Below are 17,068 nucleotides of genomic sequence, written 5' to 3'. Positions count from 1 at the left end.
AAATCATCAACTGTTTTTGCAGGTTCCACAGTGATTGTGTAGTAATTAAATACAAATGCTCCCTGCAGTGTGTGAAAACACAGAGGGGTAAAAAAACAAATAAAAAAACAGGGTCTTCTCCTGCAGCCATCTGTGAAATGGATTTAGAGATGGCACCAAGGAGCTTAAGAACGCCAAGTTTCCAGATAACTGCTTTGGTGCTTCAGAGAAAATCTTGCATTATCTTCTGTCAAAACACACTAATTCAAAGGCATAGAGAGAAAGAAAATGGACATTGATTTCACTGCTCTGCTTGCTTCAAGTCTAGTGATGTGACATTTGCCACAAGTTATCATTCACTGTACAAGTGTGTGCTCTAATCTGTCTGGCTTAAACCAAAGCACTTACTCCTTAAGTGACAGTTTATAAATTCTAAATTCTAACATCCTGCCATGAAACAGCATCAGCACACCCACACTCTCAAGTGGCACTGCAGGTAATCTGCCTATCAAATCCCCCTGTGCCGCATTCTACCACCTCAAACTAACTGCAATACATGATGTCAGCCAAAAGGTGGTGCTCTGCTACTCCTGAACACTCACTGTGCCGTATGGCTTGCACTGAAAACAAGAAAGAAGGGAAGTTTTGGACAAAATAAAACAAATTATACTTGGAGGGGAAAAAAGGGTAAAGAGTGTAGACTTTGGGTTAAAAAAAATAAATGTTAATTGGGAAGGGAGCAGCACTGCAATTCCCTGGCCCAAGATGAGACCTTGAGGAGAAAAGCAAGGGAGGTTGAAGGAACCTCTGCACCCAACACTTCCTGTGTGCAGCATACCAATGAAGAAGGACAACACACAGGCAGCCTATCAAAGCATCCTTTCATTCCCTCACATTTCCACACACAAGCAGCCTAACAGGTGGGAGGGTTCAGTAAGAGCCATATTTTTTAAAAGCTGCATTTTACATTTCTGCAGGGGCCCCAAGGTGTGAGGGTGTACAACTGCCTATTACTTTCATAGGTTTTTTTTTTATTCACTACAGTGAAACAGTGGTGAACATACAACTGCTGGTGTCACATCACAGATTTACTTCAACAGCTGCTGTGGTTCGCCGTGGTTCAACATGTTGCTGAAATGCTTGATACTGATACTTCCACTTCCTCTTAATTTTTAATGATTGGTTTGCCTCATGAAATTAATTTAAAGGATGGCATTCCATTTTCTTTTTTTTTTTCATATGTACCCTGGAAAAGCTGTGTTAATCGTATTCATCCCTCTGAGAAAGATGTATTCCCTGAACCTCAAGGGAAGCGAATATGAGGCTTATATTGTGACATCAAATGGATTTCTTTCCAAAGTTAGTGTTGTTTTACAGTATAAAATTCTCTTGGAAAGCATTTCCTTGCGAGCTATGGTAGAGGGACAGCATCTGAAGTTGGTAGCAGTTATATGAAATGTGCCTCTGTGGTGGGATGTAGTGGCTGAATGTCATTATGATCAACAGTCATAACTGCCAAAAAATATTACAATACGAAACAGGTGTAAAATATTCACATTTTCCTTAAAAGTCTTTTGAGACCTGCAGTCTTTGATCACTGCCTCTTTAGGGCCTCACATGGATGGCTCCTGGTGCTACTTGTCACAGATCCATGTGATGAAAGCAAAAAGCACATCTTGCATATTGAGTTAACAGGAGAAAAAAAAAAAAGAAGAGCAAATGAAATGGAAAAAAGGGGGAAGCTATTTTGGGCTAAGCAGTGATTTGCAACGAGGATAAGCATTAGAGTGTGCAGGTGGGAATAACACATTTCAAAATGTAATTACCACTCTTTCATTGTCAGGTAGATGTTGTCAACACAATCAAATGCTGTCAATAGATTAGGGACAAGGTGAGGTGAGCAAACGCAGCCTGCAGCAATGGAGACTCCGAGAAAAACAGATTCGGTCGAGGAAGAAAGACCGTCTGGGCTTCAGATTTAATATTCAGCAAAGACTCCGACTCACAATTGCATAGCCATCCGAGCGGCAGAGCACCGCACAGAAGAAAGAGGCACATGGGGAAGGAGGGAAAAAAGTAACCAGTATGACATTTCATATGCAGATTATAGAGCTCAGGGGGAGACCTGTTAGGTGAAAACAGACATACTGCAGGTGGGGCACGATGTCGTCCAAGAGGATATAGTAGAAGAGAGTTAGAGAAGTGAATGTCATGGGTATGTTGTAGCAGCAGAGGGACAGAAGGCAGAAAGGCCTGGAGGAGATAGCCTGGAGCCTCGACAGATGACATGATAGGAGAAATTGTTTATAGAACAAGGTGTGGAAAACAAATGCCACGTTACAGGTATGACAGATGAGGAACAGAGGCTAGGGAGACGAGCAGAGTGTGACTGACAGATGTGGCAGGAGAGACACGAGCCTGGGAGATGGAGGACTTCAAATGGTACATACATGCAGATGAGGTGCTAGATCTGGAAAGAGGAGACTAAGGTTTGAGTGACGGAATCAATGGGACGTGAAACACTTGAAAGCAGAGGGGCAGTGCTTGGTGTCATATTTATGACGTTACAAGTGTAGAGTAATCTGCGAAAGATGAAAGAAGCAAAGTGAGCAGGATGAAAACCGCCGTAAGTGCTGGACTTGTTACTCACACAGTTCCATTAGACTGACTTACAACAGACCAAAGGAGCATCTGTACTGTTAATAATCTCTGATGTGGTGGCCGATGTTATGTTATCTCACTGGAATATTTAGATATATATCCCCAGAAGGACTGCTGCAATATTTAATCATAGACCGACATTGCTGCATTCCAGGATTGAGAGTCGAAAGAAGGATCCAATTCACAGTTGGCACAAACGAAGAAATACCATTCCACTATGAATGTAGCTGCAGATTTTTGGGGGCATGGATGTTGGAAAGCGTCAACATGAGATTAAGCTCCATGTTGAGTACACTTGTGATTTGTCAGCTGCACATTCATGGTACCACGCTCCTGTCCTACCACATATCAAAAGTGCTCTATTAGATTTGTTGACTGGGGACGCCATCGGATTCTCTCACAGGGATGATGGTGCATCCACTTTGGGATGACCACAGCTTTGTGACATGCTGAAAGTAGCCATGAGAAGATGTCAAACTGTGGCTGCGCGACATTGACAACAATAATCAGGTTGTGACGTTTAAACAACGATGGATTGGAATCAGGCACCAAAAGATTCCCAAGAAAACATTTCCCACACCATCAAACCTCCACCAATACCAGCCTGGAGGACCTTTAACACAAGGCAGGCTGGGTCCTTGGGCTCATGCTGTGTTGAAACTTCATGCCTGAACAAGAACCCAGATTCATGGAATATAAATACAGAGGTGGAACCCAGCATGAGCTTCTGTTGCAGTGGTGTATCTGCCTCAAGGCTTGATGTGCTGTGCATTCTGAGAGGCTTTTCTGCTCCCCACAGTTGTAAAGATTGGTTATCTGTGTGTTACCCGAGTCTGTCAGCTCCAACCTGTCTGGTCATTCTTCTCTAACCTCACTCATAAACAACACCTTTACATTAGCAGCTGGCTGTCGCTCACTGGATTTTTTTCCCTCCCAAAACTCTGATTAAACACTTCTGTTGTGCATAAATGTGTATAAATAATTTTGCAGTTTTAAAAAATACTCCCACCAGTCTGCAATCATATGAGGATCAAAGTTATTGAGATCATTCTGATTTTTGATGTAAAACCTGACCTGTACTTGCATAAAATCATTCCATTTATGTACTGAACTGCTGCCAAAAGACATAAAAGGATAGTGGCATGAACAAGTCAGTGAACAGGTGTTCAGAAAGAGCCTGGCCACTCTATTTTGTGGTGTTTTATAAGAAGAGCATGTATGATGTGTAAATCATAGTAACTGATTTGATTAAAATCTGTATTCCATTATGCATGTTAAAGAAATAATTTATTATTTGCTTAAAGTTATACCAGACTACATTAAATATAGAATTTGATCTAAGTGTGATGAGAAGATTAGCTCATGGATTGAGAGTGGTCCTCAAAATATCTGTCATGAGAACAACATGAATAAGGCCAGAGCAAAATGTAGATTGGCTGGTTCGTACATGAGTAACAAAACCCAGATTTATTTCTTTAGTTATTATCTTTCTTATGTTATGCAGGACCATAACGCTTATTACAAATCTTCAATCTTCACTCTTCAAATCTTCAAGAACCATCAAGTACGGAAATCTATCACAACTGCTTAAGCTGATCTTCAGATATTCAAGCCAGAGAAGCAACTGAAGTGACTGCAAATTAAATATCTCATAGCTCAGCATTTGGAATATCTGACATAACCTTCTGAGAGCAAATATAAAACCACTCAGCTCCTATGCTTCTTCAATTTGGCAAAGTGAAAACGGGACAACTCCACCATCGTGCTGATCAATCAACAGGAACAATCACTGTTCGACTAATCAATTACTTCAACCAATCCACGCTGTGATTGATGGGACAATCAAGACAAAAATCTTAAGAGCGGAAAATCTTGGACTGACAAGAAGATGGACCGACTGAGCCAAGTTCTGCTCGGGTATTGATAGCTGAAATATAATCTGGCTGACAGTAGGATTGATTTGTGTAGTTGTTGCAGTAGTGGTGGTGGGGTGCCATCAATAGCCTGTCACCATTTCCCCCAAATTTCCCTCTAGTCCTTCACAATAAACAGGAATCACTGAGAATCTCATGTTTACACTTAAGGATAAACAAGTGGTTCTCAATTATTATCTGTCATGGCCCCCCTGGAGGATAGACAGTCACCCCGACCCCCCGAATTGAAATACTATTGAGAACCTGATAATATTTATTTACTTATCTGTATAAACCACCCACTATTTGAGAAGTACTGGGATAAACCAAGCAACAAGACATAGCAGCAAATAATGCTTTTTAAAATAGTCTTTAATCACTGTGGTTTGAACTGACCATTAACAAATCCTCATCCTTGCACAGAGGCTGGCTAATCATAGCTTAGCAACCGTTACTAGGCACAACGGACCAAGCTTTCTACACATACTGAAGCTGTTTGCATGTCATGGAGCTATACACCCTTCCAAACAGATAAATGGATGGTTGAATTTTTTCAGGGCTGTCTGTTTACAAACTATTTCTTTGTAAACTCAATATTGTTTTGCCCTCTTTGTAATGCAAAAGCGAAATTTCAATGTTACCTTGACCAGTTCCTTCTGAGGCCAGATCTGGATTGGCTCCACCTGCTGGGGAGTCTGGGTCTGAATGCCATAGGTGTTCAGAAAAACCTGCAATCTGCACATGGAGAAAAAAAAAGAAGATCTCAAGACCTTTGTTGTTGTAGATATTATTCTGCCTCTGTTTAGTTTTTGTGAACATACTGCTGTCAAGCAATACTATCAGACGGCTGAACGACAAAAATAAATTCGTTAAATGTATTTATTTGTGTCGTTCAGCCATCATACATTATTATTATGTCACACATTTCCCTTTATGTTTACAGTCATACTCCAACCTGTTCACACTGTCTTGCTTTGCTATCATAATTTTGCTGTTCAGTCTTTCTTGATATAAAACAAAGCTCTTCCTGATTGAAAATGTTGCTGGATGACACAAGACCTACGGACCGCTATACTAGTAAGTGAAAGTGTTGTGTGGTGCCAACAGGCTTAATCAGCACTGAGAGAACTCATTAGAAAATGATTTGAATGTAAATTACATTTGTTTACTTCTAAACGTTACACACACAGCCACTTATTTTTGCATGCCCTTTGATTGTTTATTTTTAATGTTTACCTGGTGCACACTGGGTCTGAAAGTAATGCAATTTCAATCCTCTGTATGTCCTGAACATATGGCAGAATTGACTATAAAGCAAACCTTAACCTTAAATGAATTTTAAGGTTAAGGTTTATGGGAATTAATTAATTAGTAGATGTCTTTAAAATCAGTCTACGCTGATTTAGCCTTTGTAAGTTAACACCTGTATAAATAGTTGAAGCCCTATGATCCACTGCGTTGTTATATAAATACATAAACCTGTAAATATAAACCTCCTGTGGTGTGTAACAGTGTCGTAAGATTACTGCAGTGAGAGAGGGGCTGTAAGAAGAGCAGTAATTGAAGCTACAGGTTAACAGGCTTCAAAGTCGTTCGCCCCGGTTTAACACGCACACTCCCACACACTTACACATGTATCCAAGCAAGCCTCCCACACAACCAACTACACACACACACACACACGCGCGCGTGCGCACACACAGAGAAGCCCACAAGCACAATATGAGAAGTGACAGATGATGGTAGAGGTCATGCTCAGCTCCAGCTATAAAAGCTCAACACAATTACAACCCTCAGAGCTGAATAGGGGAGAGAGACAGAAAATAACCCCACTTTATGGCCCACAAAACATTGAGACACGCACACACACACACACACACACTCTCAAACATGCATATACACATTACCTCTGACTCTCAGCAATGAGGGCCACGTGAATCACAACATCATTCTCGATGGGACCCTGCAAAAGAGACAGAGCAGAAAAAATGAATTAGGTGAAGGAGCACATGCCTGCTGCCTGTTGCATCCGTGTGTCTATTACATTGGCAATGATTGTTCAATGCTAAATGGACATGTCAATAAAGCCAAACAAACTTCATTATTGCTACATCTACTCCAAAATAATGTAAATTCCAATGGTGAGCACTGTTGCCTCACAGCAAAGAGGTTCTATGTACTGACTGTCCATGTTTCCTTCTTGTCTGTGTGGGATTCTTTCAGGTACAACTTCCTCCCACCACCAACCAGCTTCATTTGAGACTCTAAATAGAGTCTATAAGTGTGAATGTGAACTGCACTGTGATGGACTGGTGACATGCGCAGGGTGTACTCCAAAAAACGGCTCTAAGCTCTAGACAAATGTTATAGGATTTAAAAAAGAACAAGAGATAGATGGGGGTTCTCCATGGTATAAAAAAAAATATATTGGATGACAGAGAGACCAATTAAAATTAGGAAATGAAATATTTCTGAATATTTTTGTGCATTTCATTCCGTCAAAGGCTTGAAATCATTTGGTGGACACTACTTCTTTGATGTGAAAAACCTAGGAGAGACACTAATGGTCCAAGAAAAATCTAAATCGGAACAATCACTGTGGTGAGCAGCTGGCATGTATACAAGATAAGAAAGATATCAGCTGACAACTTTCTATTCAAAACACCCTTTTATGATTTGTTTTTTTTTTGCACCTAGAATAATGTAAGATCAATGGAAAAGGAACAGAAGTAAACTGGATTTTTATTGCTTTCATGGAAGACGAATGTCAATGTTACAATTCAGAACAACATACAAACGGTGGCATTTGGCTGTGGTACAGCAGCATGTCACTCATGCTGCCTGCAATGCAGAGTGAGGAAAATGAAAAACAGGGACAGTATGGAGAAAGGTAGGAAAGACAGAACAGTCATTTGAGACATCAGATATGAGACAGGAGAGACGACACAGAATAAATCAAATGCAAATGAAGCACGGGTGTTGAAAGAGACCTAAGACGAATACATCAATATGAGAACATAAATATCAGTGTCATCTTAATTGAAGGAAGACATGTTTGCATTTCTGTTGTTCTGCCTCATTTTTTTCCCCTGCTATGTTAATATGCCTGCATATTTAAAAGTGATCAGTTCCACAGATCCATCAGTTAGTCCTGTGTTTACAAATCTGATTAAGGCGAGTGCTACCATATCCATAAATATGACAGCAGTGTTGAGATGGAGCTAAGGTGTGTGAAGGAAAACGACGAGGGAGGCAACGGGAAGACAGCTGCCATAAAACACTGCAGAAGAAAGTGTGAGTGCAACTGTATTTCTTTCTTATCTGCTCTGCTATAATTTAATAAAAACATGCATTTCTTGTCTCTTGCTTTTCACTGTCCAAGACGCATTGTCACTTTAATGTAGGCTACATTTAAATGTCTCCCTGTATGTCTCTATGCACGCATAGACTAGTGCTTGAATCTTTGAGGGGACACTCATTGACATAATACATTCATTGCTCCTCACCCCAACCTATTCCATTACAAATACCTAAACCGCCAGGGGACAACACAGAATTAAGCACGCTCACGGAGATGTACATGCACACAAACATAATCAGGAGTTAAGGTATATGCATCTGGACCTGTTAGATAAGAGGGAAAATGTCTCCAAATCAACTAAGGCAAGTAAAATGCCTGTATCTTAACTGCTTAAGATACAACCTGCGATACATCCTGGAGGACTGACAACTTTCACAGACACACAAATTACAAAAACACACTCATATTTGTCATGTTCAGGGTCATATGCATTCCCTGGTCCCTTAAACCTAAAGTGTCTCAAACTCCATTGACCCAGGTGCTACTGAGTGTCTACTCTGGCTAGTCAAGTGAAAAAACAACAACTTTGAGCTTAAAATTATATAACAATATGCCGTCATATAACAATATTTTATTTTTAAATTACTGCATTCATATTAAATGTATTTCATTGCCGTCTTTTACTATTCCATACGGCACTTAACTCCACTGTGGTTGTTTTAAAGTGCTTGACAAATAAAGTTGGATTGGATTAGAGAATTTCAAAATAAAAGTGTTTCTTTTAATATGTTTTATTTATGACGCAAAATTCATCTATTAGTTAAAAAAAACCTACAGAAATCACAGGTAACGATATAGTTTGGAGGGCCAGGAGAAATTGATTGGAGGGCCGCATTTGAGACCAAAGTCATGTTAAGAGTAGCAGCGAAATCACCCTTACTGTTATAAAACGTCTTAACTCTGTAAGGACAAAGAGTCACACTGGTTTGCCCAAAGACAGTAGTATGAGAGCGAGAGAGAGAGAGAGGATACATTTTGTTTGGTTGATTTAGTTGTAGCCAACAACCTCATTATGATCAATCAGAGAGCAGAGAGAGAACACAGAGGATGGGGGGGTGGCTGAGTAGGAGAAAAGGCTGAGCACAAATCTTTCCTGATGAGTGTTGGAGCAAAGGCTCCTAAACTGCAATGCAACTCTCTCATTAGTGATGGTCTCTGAGCAGACAAAGAACTAATTTGGCAAAGGACAAGATATGGAAATGCATAAAGGAGACATGGGAGGTTATGTTCCCTCTCTATCTGTATCTCTCTCTCTCTTCTCCACGTACTACAGTTGTTCTTTGCTGACAGACTGAAGTGCGAGAGCCACAGGGAGGAAAATGAGATGAATCCTTAAATGTTTCTCTAAAGAACCTTTTAAGAAGAACTCTTAAAAACATTAATGTAGCGTCAAAATGGTCACGCTACATTGATGTTGTTAGGGTTGTCAAGTCTGAGAGGGGAGTGCACAAGAAAAGATATGTTGTTTCCCTGCACGGACTCTGCAATTGACTGCTAGTTAACAAATGAAATGGAAAAAAAAAAAGGGACAACTGGGTTAAAAAATGAGTTGAAATCTAACACAGGTATTTTAACATTCTACTGGGAATCACAAACTGCAGAGGAGGAAGGCCAGGCTGGCATAGGGAGGACGAGGGGAGCCAGAGTTATTAATTGCATCACTTCAACATGAAATATCTCTTGGAAAGCACTCAACATCACTGACTGATGGAGTCGAACAGTGGAGTGATTTCAAGAGCGAACTTTGCTGGTGAGTGATTCAGCTGTTGACAGCTAAAAAGCAGCTTGTTCTTGATCTAACAGCAGAGGTACAATAAGTTTGCTGTGACATCACCGACATATAAACTTTAGATGTACTATCCGAAAGACAAAACACAACTAGTTCCTTTCATGTACAGTAGATACACAAGGGAAGTTATTTGGCGTAATAGCATTTTTAAACTTCAAAATCAATGCAGGCTACACCACCTTTCCAATTTCTGCCATCTTGACCCACAGCACCAGCTAAAACCTCAACCATAATTAAATCTTTTGAGTTTGGCCTCTAATATTGTTCCAATTAATTGAAATGCAGATACTTTATTCATTCAACAATGTTATTTATACCAAGACAAAGAGAACAAGAGGAACCTGAAGTTCATTCGGGTGATATTTCGAATATCCTGCAGCGATTGGTCTACTCTGAGTCACACAAACTACTCCACCATAAGCTTGTATTCAATTACTTAATGTACAATCAACCATTAAACGTAAAAGACAGAAAATGGCATTTAATGCACAAGTATTAAAGAGGTCAATGCCAAAGGTATTTACTGTAAAATCATCTTTATGCTACAGCACATGAACATTTGTCTACGCTTCGAAACCAACAGCTCAGCAGTCCCACAGTCACAGGCTGGTGCTGAGAGAGACTGGACTGGGCCAGTTAAGACACATTTGTTTTCCTCTGATGATAAAGCGGTTTTATCCTTCACCACTGTATGAGGAAAAAAAAAGAAAATGAACACAGCAACATAATGGTATTGTGAGTCACCACTTTGTCCAAAGTCATTATTTAACACCTTGCTGCATCTGTGAAATATAGACCAAACGCAAATGGAGGAGCAAGTGAACGCACGAGTAAACACAGAAAGACAAACGAATAAATATAGACGGTGACACACGTCGCATGAGAATAAATGGACTCTTCCTCTCTGCACAAGAACAGAGGAAGACGCACAGAAAACAGACTTGTTTAAAGTAGCTCAAAACAACGCAACACTCTGGCCTCTGACACAGTCCAGTAGACCCTGACACAAGTGTGTAACATCAAGTATCAATTAGACGTGCTTTTAATGAGAGCAACAGCAGGTTTCCAGCTGCAGGGCGGACTGGTAGTGGTGTGTTTAGTGGAGGCTGAGGGCCTGGCCACTGCGCTCACTACCTCAAGAGATATGGCTGCGCTACATTTGACAAAGTGAAAAGTAATTTTCCACAGAATTCTGCTGCGATTCCCTGCAGAACAGAAATGACTTTCCGCCCGAAATGAATAGCAGCCAGTCGTGACACGAGATGAGAAGTGTCTGATGCCCTTCTTTGCTTCCTTCCTCCATTCCAACGTCCACCCCTTCACTCTAACCCTCGCTTCTTCTCTTCTGCTCCCTTTTCTGTCCTTCCATCCAAATTTCCTTCTTTTATTTTCCCCCTCCCCTTTATTAATTATTCAGTCTCTCTCATTCCCTTACTGCGCTCTACCTTTCTACCCTTTTTTGTCCTACTACCTATAAACCTTCTGCCCTTTCTTCTCTTTCCTTTTTCACCTCTTTCTGTCTTCCACTTTTTTTGTCTTCTCTCTGTATTCACGTCGCAGATGTTTTTGTCAGCAAAAAAATAAATAAATCAAAATTCAAAGAGTGTTATGATTATGATTTGAACCTCCAACATATTTGTGCCTGGAAATTAGGATTAATCTGGACTACTTTACATTTGTGTGGTTTTGTTTTTCTAGAAAAAAAAAGAAAGAAAATATAGCGGAAAGAGCGATGAGCAAGTCGACGTGCAAAAAAGTGCAGGTGGAAGTCGTGTGGGTGTTCATGGTTTGAGTAAATATGGATGTGAACCTATTTTCCTCTTTCAGCTCAATATTTAATCACTGCAATAAAAGTGCACACAAAAAAACACGTTCCTTAACTGAATATATGCAACGCTATATCAAGGTCAGATCCCTCGCGGTGCGCCGTTAGCTAAGTGCAGCACAAGGACGGCAGCCTCAAGCAAGCGTCACGTTACAAAGGAATAAAACATTCACAGACTTTCATGAAGTTAAAAAGCAAGTAAGGGAATCTATCCACCACATCCCCCACCCCCCAACAAAAAAAACTATTAGAATGAAATATAATCCCTTCTTTTCATGCCAGTGCACAGACGATAACTCTGGGCGCCGTATCTTCCCCAGGAAGTTGGTCTCTGTGCAGCTCAGAGATTCATATTTTGATGAAGGTATTTCAAAGTGCCATGGGTTTAGCAGAAAAAAATGTCAGATGTGGGGTAAAACCATGAAAGAAATGCTGTCCTTTTTTAATCCATGATATGGGTGAGGAAAATGCCTCGTGTACGCGTTTAAAGTCAGATCTTTTCAAAAAGGTCATCCGTTGGTAATAAAGACAGGACCATGACGAGAATCTGTCACAGTTTTAAATTGAACACAGTGAAATGAATGAGGAGGTGATGAGGCAGGAGTTTGATTTAGGGAAATGCTTTCACTCTGACAACATGGAGGGAAAAGAAACAAGGACGAAGAGATGGGCACAGAGAGAGGGAGACGGATGGAGGCTGGGATCAGCTCAGCAGAGGAGAAGCAAGCAAAGAATTGGATTGCACGCCACTGGTGGGTGTAATTGTGGAGGTGCCCTGACCGAGATAGCGATACATTGTTCCCTGGACTCAGCTCAGGAATATGATCCTCTGCCAGAATAAAGCAGTTGAAAAAAGAAAACCCAGCTGATGCAATAACATCTATTTTGCTAAAGAATAACCGCGTGACTGACTTTTGTGAATGTGATGAGCGTTGCCTCTGCTGTCTGACGTGTGCAAAAATGACGTTATAGTTAAAGCAAGGGATACAAATATATGGAGGCATAAAAATATGAAAGCTTATGTCAAATAAAACATTGATAACAGGCCACTCTAGCACTGTATTAATCATTTTTGACTTATTATGTAATGCCAGCCACATGTTAAATTTCACAGTTTTGATATATTGGGGATTTTATATACTCATTATTTACAAAAAAGTCAGCTATTTCAACAAGCTAGTCACCTATTAGAGAGCAATGTTGGCTTTTTGCTATGGCACCACCTGGAGGAGCATTGAACTCAGTCTTATTCATGTATCAGTTTTGTGTGTACTCTATAGACATAAAAGTGGACACAGTCTTTCCGTTTGCCAATTGAGGCCAATCAAGGAAATAAGAATAAATTCAATAGCCACCAGAGGGGCGACTTCATTAGTTGCAAAGAAGTCAGTGTGAATGGAAGTCTTTGGGAAAATTGGCCTATATCGCACTTAACTTATTGGCTGTCAGCCATTTTAGGAGCAGTGAGTCGAATTGACGTCTATAGCAGTCAATGGCAGCCAATTAGTTCATTTACATTTAATTCAGTCATTACCAATGCGATTGACAGCTGGTATTGTCCAATAGGAGCCTGGCTGCAGGTAACGCCTTTGAACATCCAGTGCGGATTCTTATGGGTGATGTCATTTCCGGTTGCCGCTTGATCTATTTTACACAACTGAGCTGAATTCACGTCAGCAAAATGTAGTCACTTCACGATCTGGTTGTAAAAGGTTGAAACAAATATCACACATAATATGTGCAGTGTCCAGGAACCCGGAACAATGGTCTGTTCAAGCTCAGACAAAAGAGGTAGAATATAGACACATGAATCTCTGGTGGGAAAATAAATGACAGTAAGTGGCATGAGCGACATCTTAAACCTTAAGCACCAAATTCATTGGCATGACATTTGCATCTCATTTGAATTTAATGCCCTTTATCTATCTATGCCTCAAAATGGCTGAGATGTTATCAAAGTCAATTTTCAATATTTGTTAGCCAATTTTCCGCCCCCAAAGTGGTGCTATCACGGCCATTTTTCAGTATGAGAAGGAATGAAACATGGAAAAGCATTTCAGTCGTGCAGCCTTTATATAGCAATTAAAAAAAAATCAACACAATTAATAATTCATTGAAAAATCAACTGCCACAGCTGTCAGCTTTGTATTATATTTCAATATTTCAATGCATGCCATACATGTAACTGGTATCACCACAAATTCCTTCATTCCTTTAGGAACCTGTTTTAATGTTTGACACCAGATAAAGTAGTCACGGTCATTTCTGTTGCCCATATTGTAGGTTTTACAAGAAAATAGCAGTGTGAGATGCAAGTGAGGTTGAAAGAAATCCAATCTAAATGTCAACTGCAACACAACAATGACAACTGGAACGCGTGAGTTTTTTCAACTGTCCTCTCAGACACATGAGAGCAATCTGAGGATGTGTTTGAGTACAGTATATGTGCCAGTATATCAGTGATATCCATTTCCCTGCAGCTTAAGGTCAGTAGCCATTTCTCTAGGGCTCTTACTGTCAAAGACCGCTGGGCTCGACATTTCCTGCCTGCCAGTGGGCCATTTGGCAAACAGCAGGATTTCAAACACTCTCAATCTGTGTATATATATGTGTGTGTGCGAAGATACAGCAGAACATTTTGAAAATATGTGTACATTGGCATGAATACTGCGAGTGTAATCATGCACGCAGACACATCATTGTGCCAGGGGGTGCTCCTGGAAAAGCAGTGTTTATGAAAGAATAGCTTAAGGGAATTCAAATAAATGTGGGAAAGTCAGGTTTGCAGTTAAGAACAAGCGCCACAACTTTCACAATGAGCGGCTACGATTACAATACTCAAGACGACACGTGGCGTCAAGAAGAGAAGGAACCATAGCAGCAGCTATGAGTAACCTCACCGTTGATATCTGAAGGATGTTCCAGCGTGTCTGAGTGCTTTTATGCACACACACACACTGTGGATGGAGAGGAGAGGAGGGGGGGTAGAGGATCTGATCAGCTCAGGTGGTTGATTAAGGCACGTTGTATCTCAGGGGAGGCAGACTGACTCCCACAGGGTGTTGGGAGGGTGCTGGTAGATTAAAAAACTAATGTGACATGATAATGCCAGCAGCTGTTGAAAAGCTACAGCATTCATGTTGCCACTGTTGGTGTGTCCTGTGTGTGGCGCAACATCCTGCAGTAGAGGGTGTACCAGCGCCCTCAGCAGCCAATTTCTCATGTCCATGTTATTTTACCTGAGGGCTGATGCTATGACAAGAGGGGGGGGATCCAAGTTCCCTCTCTACCACCACCTGCACACAGACGGATCATCATCTGCATAACAGACTCATATTAATAGTATTCATAATAGTATTCATTATGTAGTGTAGTAATTTGATATTTTTAATAGAGTTGGTTAGTAATTGTGTTCAGTGTGTTTGTATGCACAAAAAGAACAGTTCAACAAGATTCCCCTTAAAATGGCAGTGGTGCTGGGCTAGTAGAAGAGTTGGCTGGTTTGGTTCCTTATGCCTGAGGCCCCCATAAGTCCCCCAAAGTCCCACGAGATGCCGCTGTTTCTTCTACATTAAGGTGATTTATAGTCCAGCCAAGATACTTTTAAAAGTGTCGAGTGGCAGAAATGGACAGAAACAAAATGTTTCATAATGTTGTTGTGTAACGTCGCTGTCTTTTCATCGTTTCTTTTTTCTTTTTGCCCTCCCGTTCGTTGTTCTCTAGGCATAAGTAAATTAAATTCCTCAATTATATCAACAACTTCATCAGCGATAAGGTCGAAAATAGTGTATGTATTGTATCGTATGTTATTTTTCCCCAAGCTGCACTAGCCAAGCGGGGGAGTGTCTTGACCCACACTTTACCTCTCTGAATGACGACTGACGGCTCCTGCAGAGTGGACCGTATTGCAACTCTTCCATTAACCTTGTTTTCACAAAATGCCAGCTATTTACAGCGCTGTGCAAAAGTCTTAGTGCACCACCAGCTTTTATGTCTGTCACATTCTGTTGGCATCGGCATTTGGATTGGAACGACGTGACTGAAACAAGCTGTCGATACGTTTAACTGAGCATTACTCAAGCATGTTTTGAATAAACCTGGTGTCATAAACTTCACTTTTCTCATATTTGCTTGACGTGTTCGACACAACACTCCCGACCAGTTCTGACTCCAGGGCAAGCAATTTGATTAGATGAGAGACATTCCATATGTGCTGATAGTAAGTGTAACAGCACTGGGACTCTTGACGTGGTACCACTCAGCCGCACAGATGTGAATAATAATGAATAATTACATTGACTCTCAGGTGCTATCAACCTATACTGCGGTGTGATCCAGAAGACAAACAAAAAAAATGTGTTCTGTGTGCTTTTTTGCACCGGTTACAATATTAACATACAAATAAATGTACACGAGTCAAAGTAGTGGACTTAACCTGTGTAGCATGCAGGATATGCTGATTGTTTGTGTCGCTAGGCAACAGTCAATTTAGTCCGGTTGTGGAAAACAAATTGTTGGCGGAGCCATATAACTGGTTAAATAAAAATAAATCTTTTAATCTATTGTGGGTTCTGAGTTCCAAGAACAAAAACGCATTTGTAGAACTGTTGTTTGAACGCAATATCGCACTCTCATGGGATCTTGCTTAAATTATAATGAGGGCTAAGGCAAAGGTTCCTTTTAGTGTTTTACAAGGACACAGCTGAGTGCTTTGTTTCTAATAAACACCAGTGCTATTCATGCACGAGTGCTGTGTGCGTGTGCTTTGGTGCTGTTCGTGGGTAAACTGTGTGTGGGCCATTGAATTCAAAGATGACAGAACAAGATTCAAATTAACAGATAGAGAAAAAGAGAAAGGCATGACATTGAAAGCAAGTGTGTGTGGCATTGGGTACATAAGCCCACAAAGGCATTTGTATTGCTACTCCATGCTTCTGAGATCCTCCAGTTGCCATGCGTGCTGTGTATTATTGCATGTTTGTCACGCCACGCGGTGTTGTTTGATCCGACTCGCACTCATAGCCCTGAAAGCCTTTTGTTTCTCATGCAAGAAAAAAAATCTGCTCTATATTGTATCTACAAAATATGAGGAAAGCTGCAACTATCTTCAAAAAAAACTAACTATTATTAGAGCAGATTAGAGCAGCACTACAGTGATGGATTTATTTCTAGTTTTTGCCGAGTTCGCATAAGTTGTGTAACAGCTTCATATTATATTTAACACGGTTGGTGTAAATTAGGGTCGCAAAACATTCCTGTACATCACGGTGCACTATGCATTAAAGTTGCATAAACATCCCATTCACCAACCAAATCGCTACTTCCCTCCCTTTAAGGGATATTTGTTTGAGGCAAAATCCATATTCCCTTTCCTGCTGAGATGCACTCATGATGTAAATTTAATGCATCTCGTCAGTTGCCTCCTAAAGTGTGAGGCCACATTCCCGCATGTGCAGTGTGGAGATAATGTGTCGTGTAATCACAATTAAATTTAGCCTTGCCGTATAAAAACTCTGTGTTGTGCAAATTCCAAAGACGCA

At 40.6% G+C, this 17,068-nt stretch overlaps 1 protein-coding gene across 3 annotated transcripts in view; it reads right to left on the bottom strand.

The window, feature by feature from the left end:
- phkb (phosphorylase kinase, beta) overlaps window positions 1–17,068 on the bottom strand; it is a 72,838-nt gene that overhangs the window by 16,874 nt on the left and 38,896 nt on the right. For all 3 annotated transcript variants that reach the window (XM_044029825.1, XM_044029824.1, XM_044029826.1), the window contains 2 exons: window positions 6,461–6,516; window positions 5,195–5,288 (listed from right to left, as the gene is read on the bottom strand). In XM_044029825.1, coding sequence (XP_043885760.1) covers window positions 5,195–5,288; window positions 6,461–6,516 — 150 coding nt within the window. The remainder of the gene's footprint in view (window positions 1–5,194; window positions 5,289–6,460; window positions 6,517–17,068) is intronic.

The sequence above is a fragment of the Solea senegalensis genome, linkage group LG7 (assembly GCF_019176455.1).
Source record: "Solea senegalensis isolate Sse05_10M linkage group LG7, IFAPA_SoseM_1, whole genome shotgun sequence".
Lineage (NCBI taxonomy): Eukaryota > Metazoa > Chordata > Actinopteri > Pleuronectiformes > Soleidae > Solea > Solea senegalensis.
This window is presented reverse-complemented; position numbering and strand designations above follow the sequence as displayed.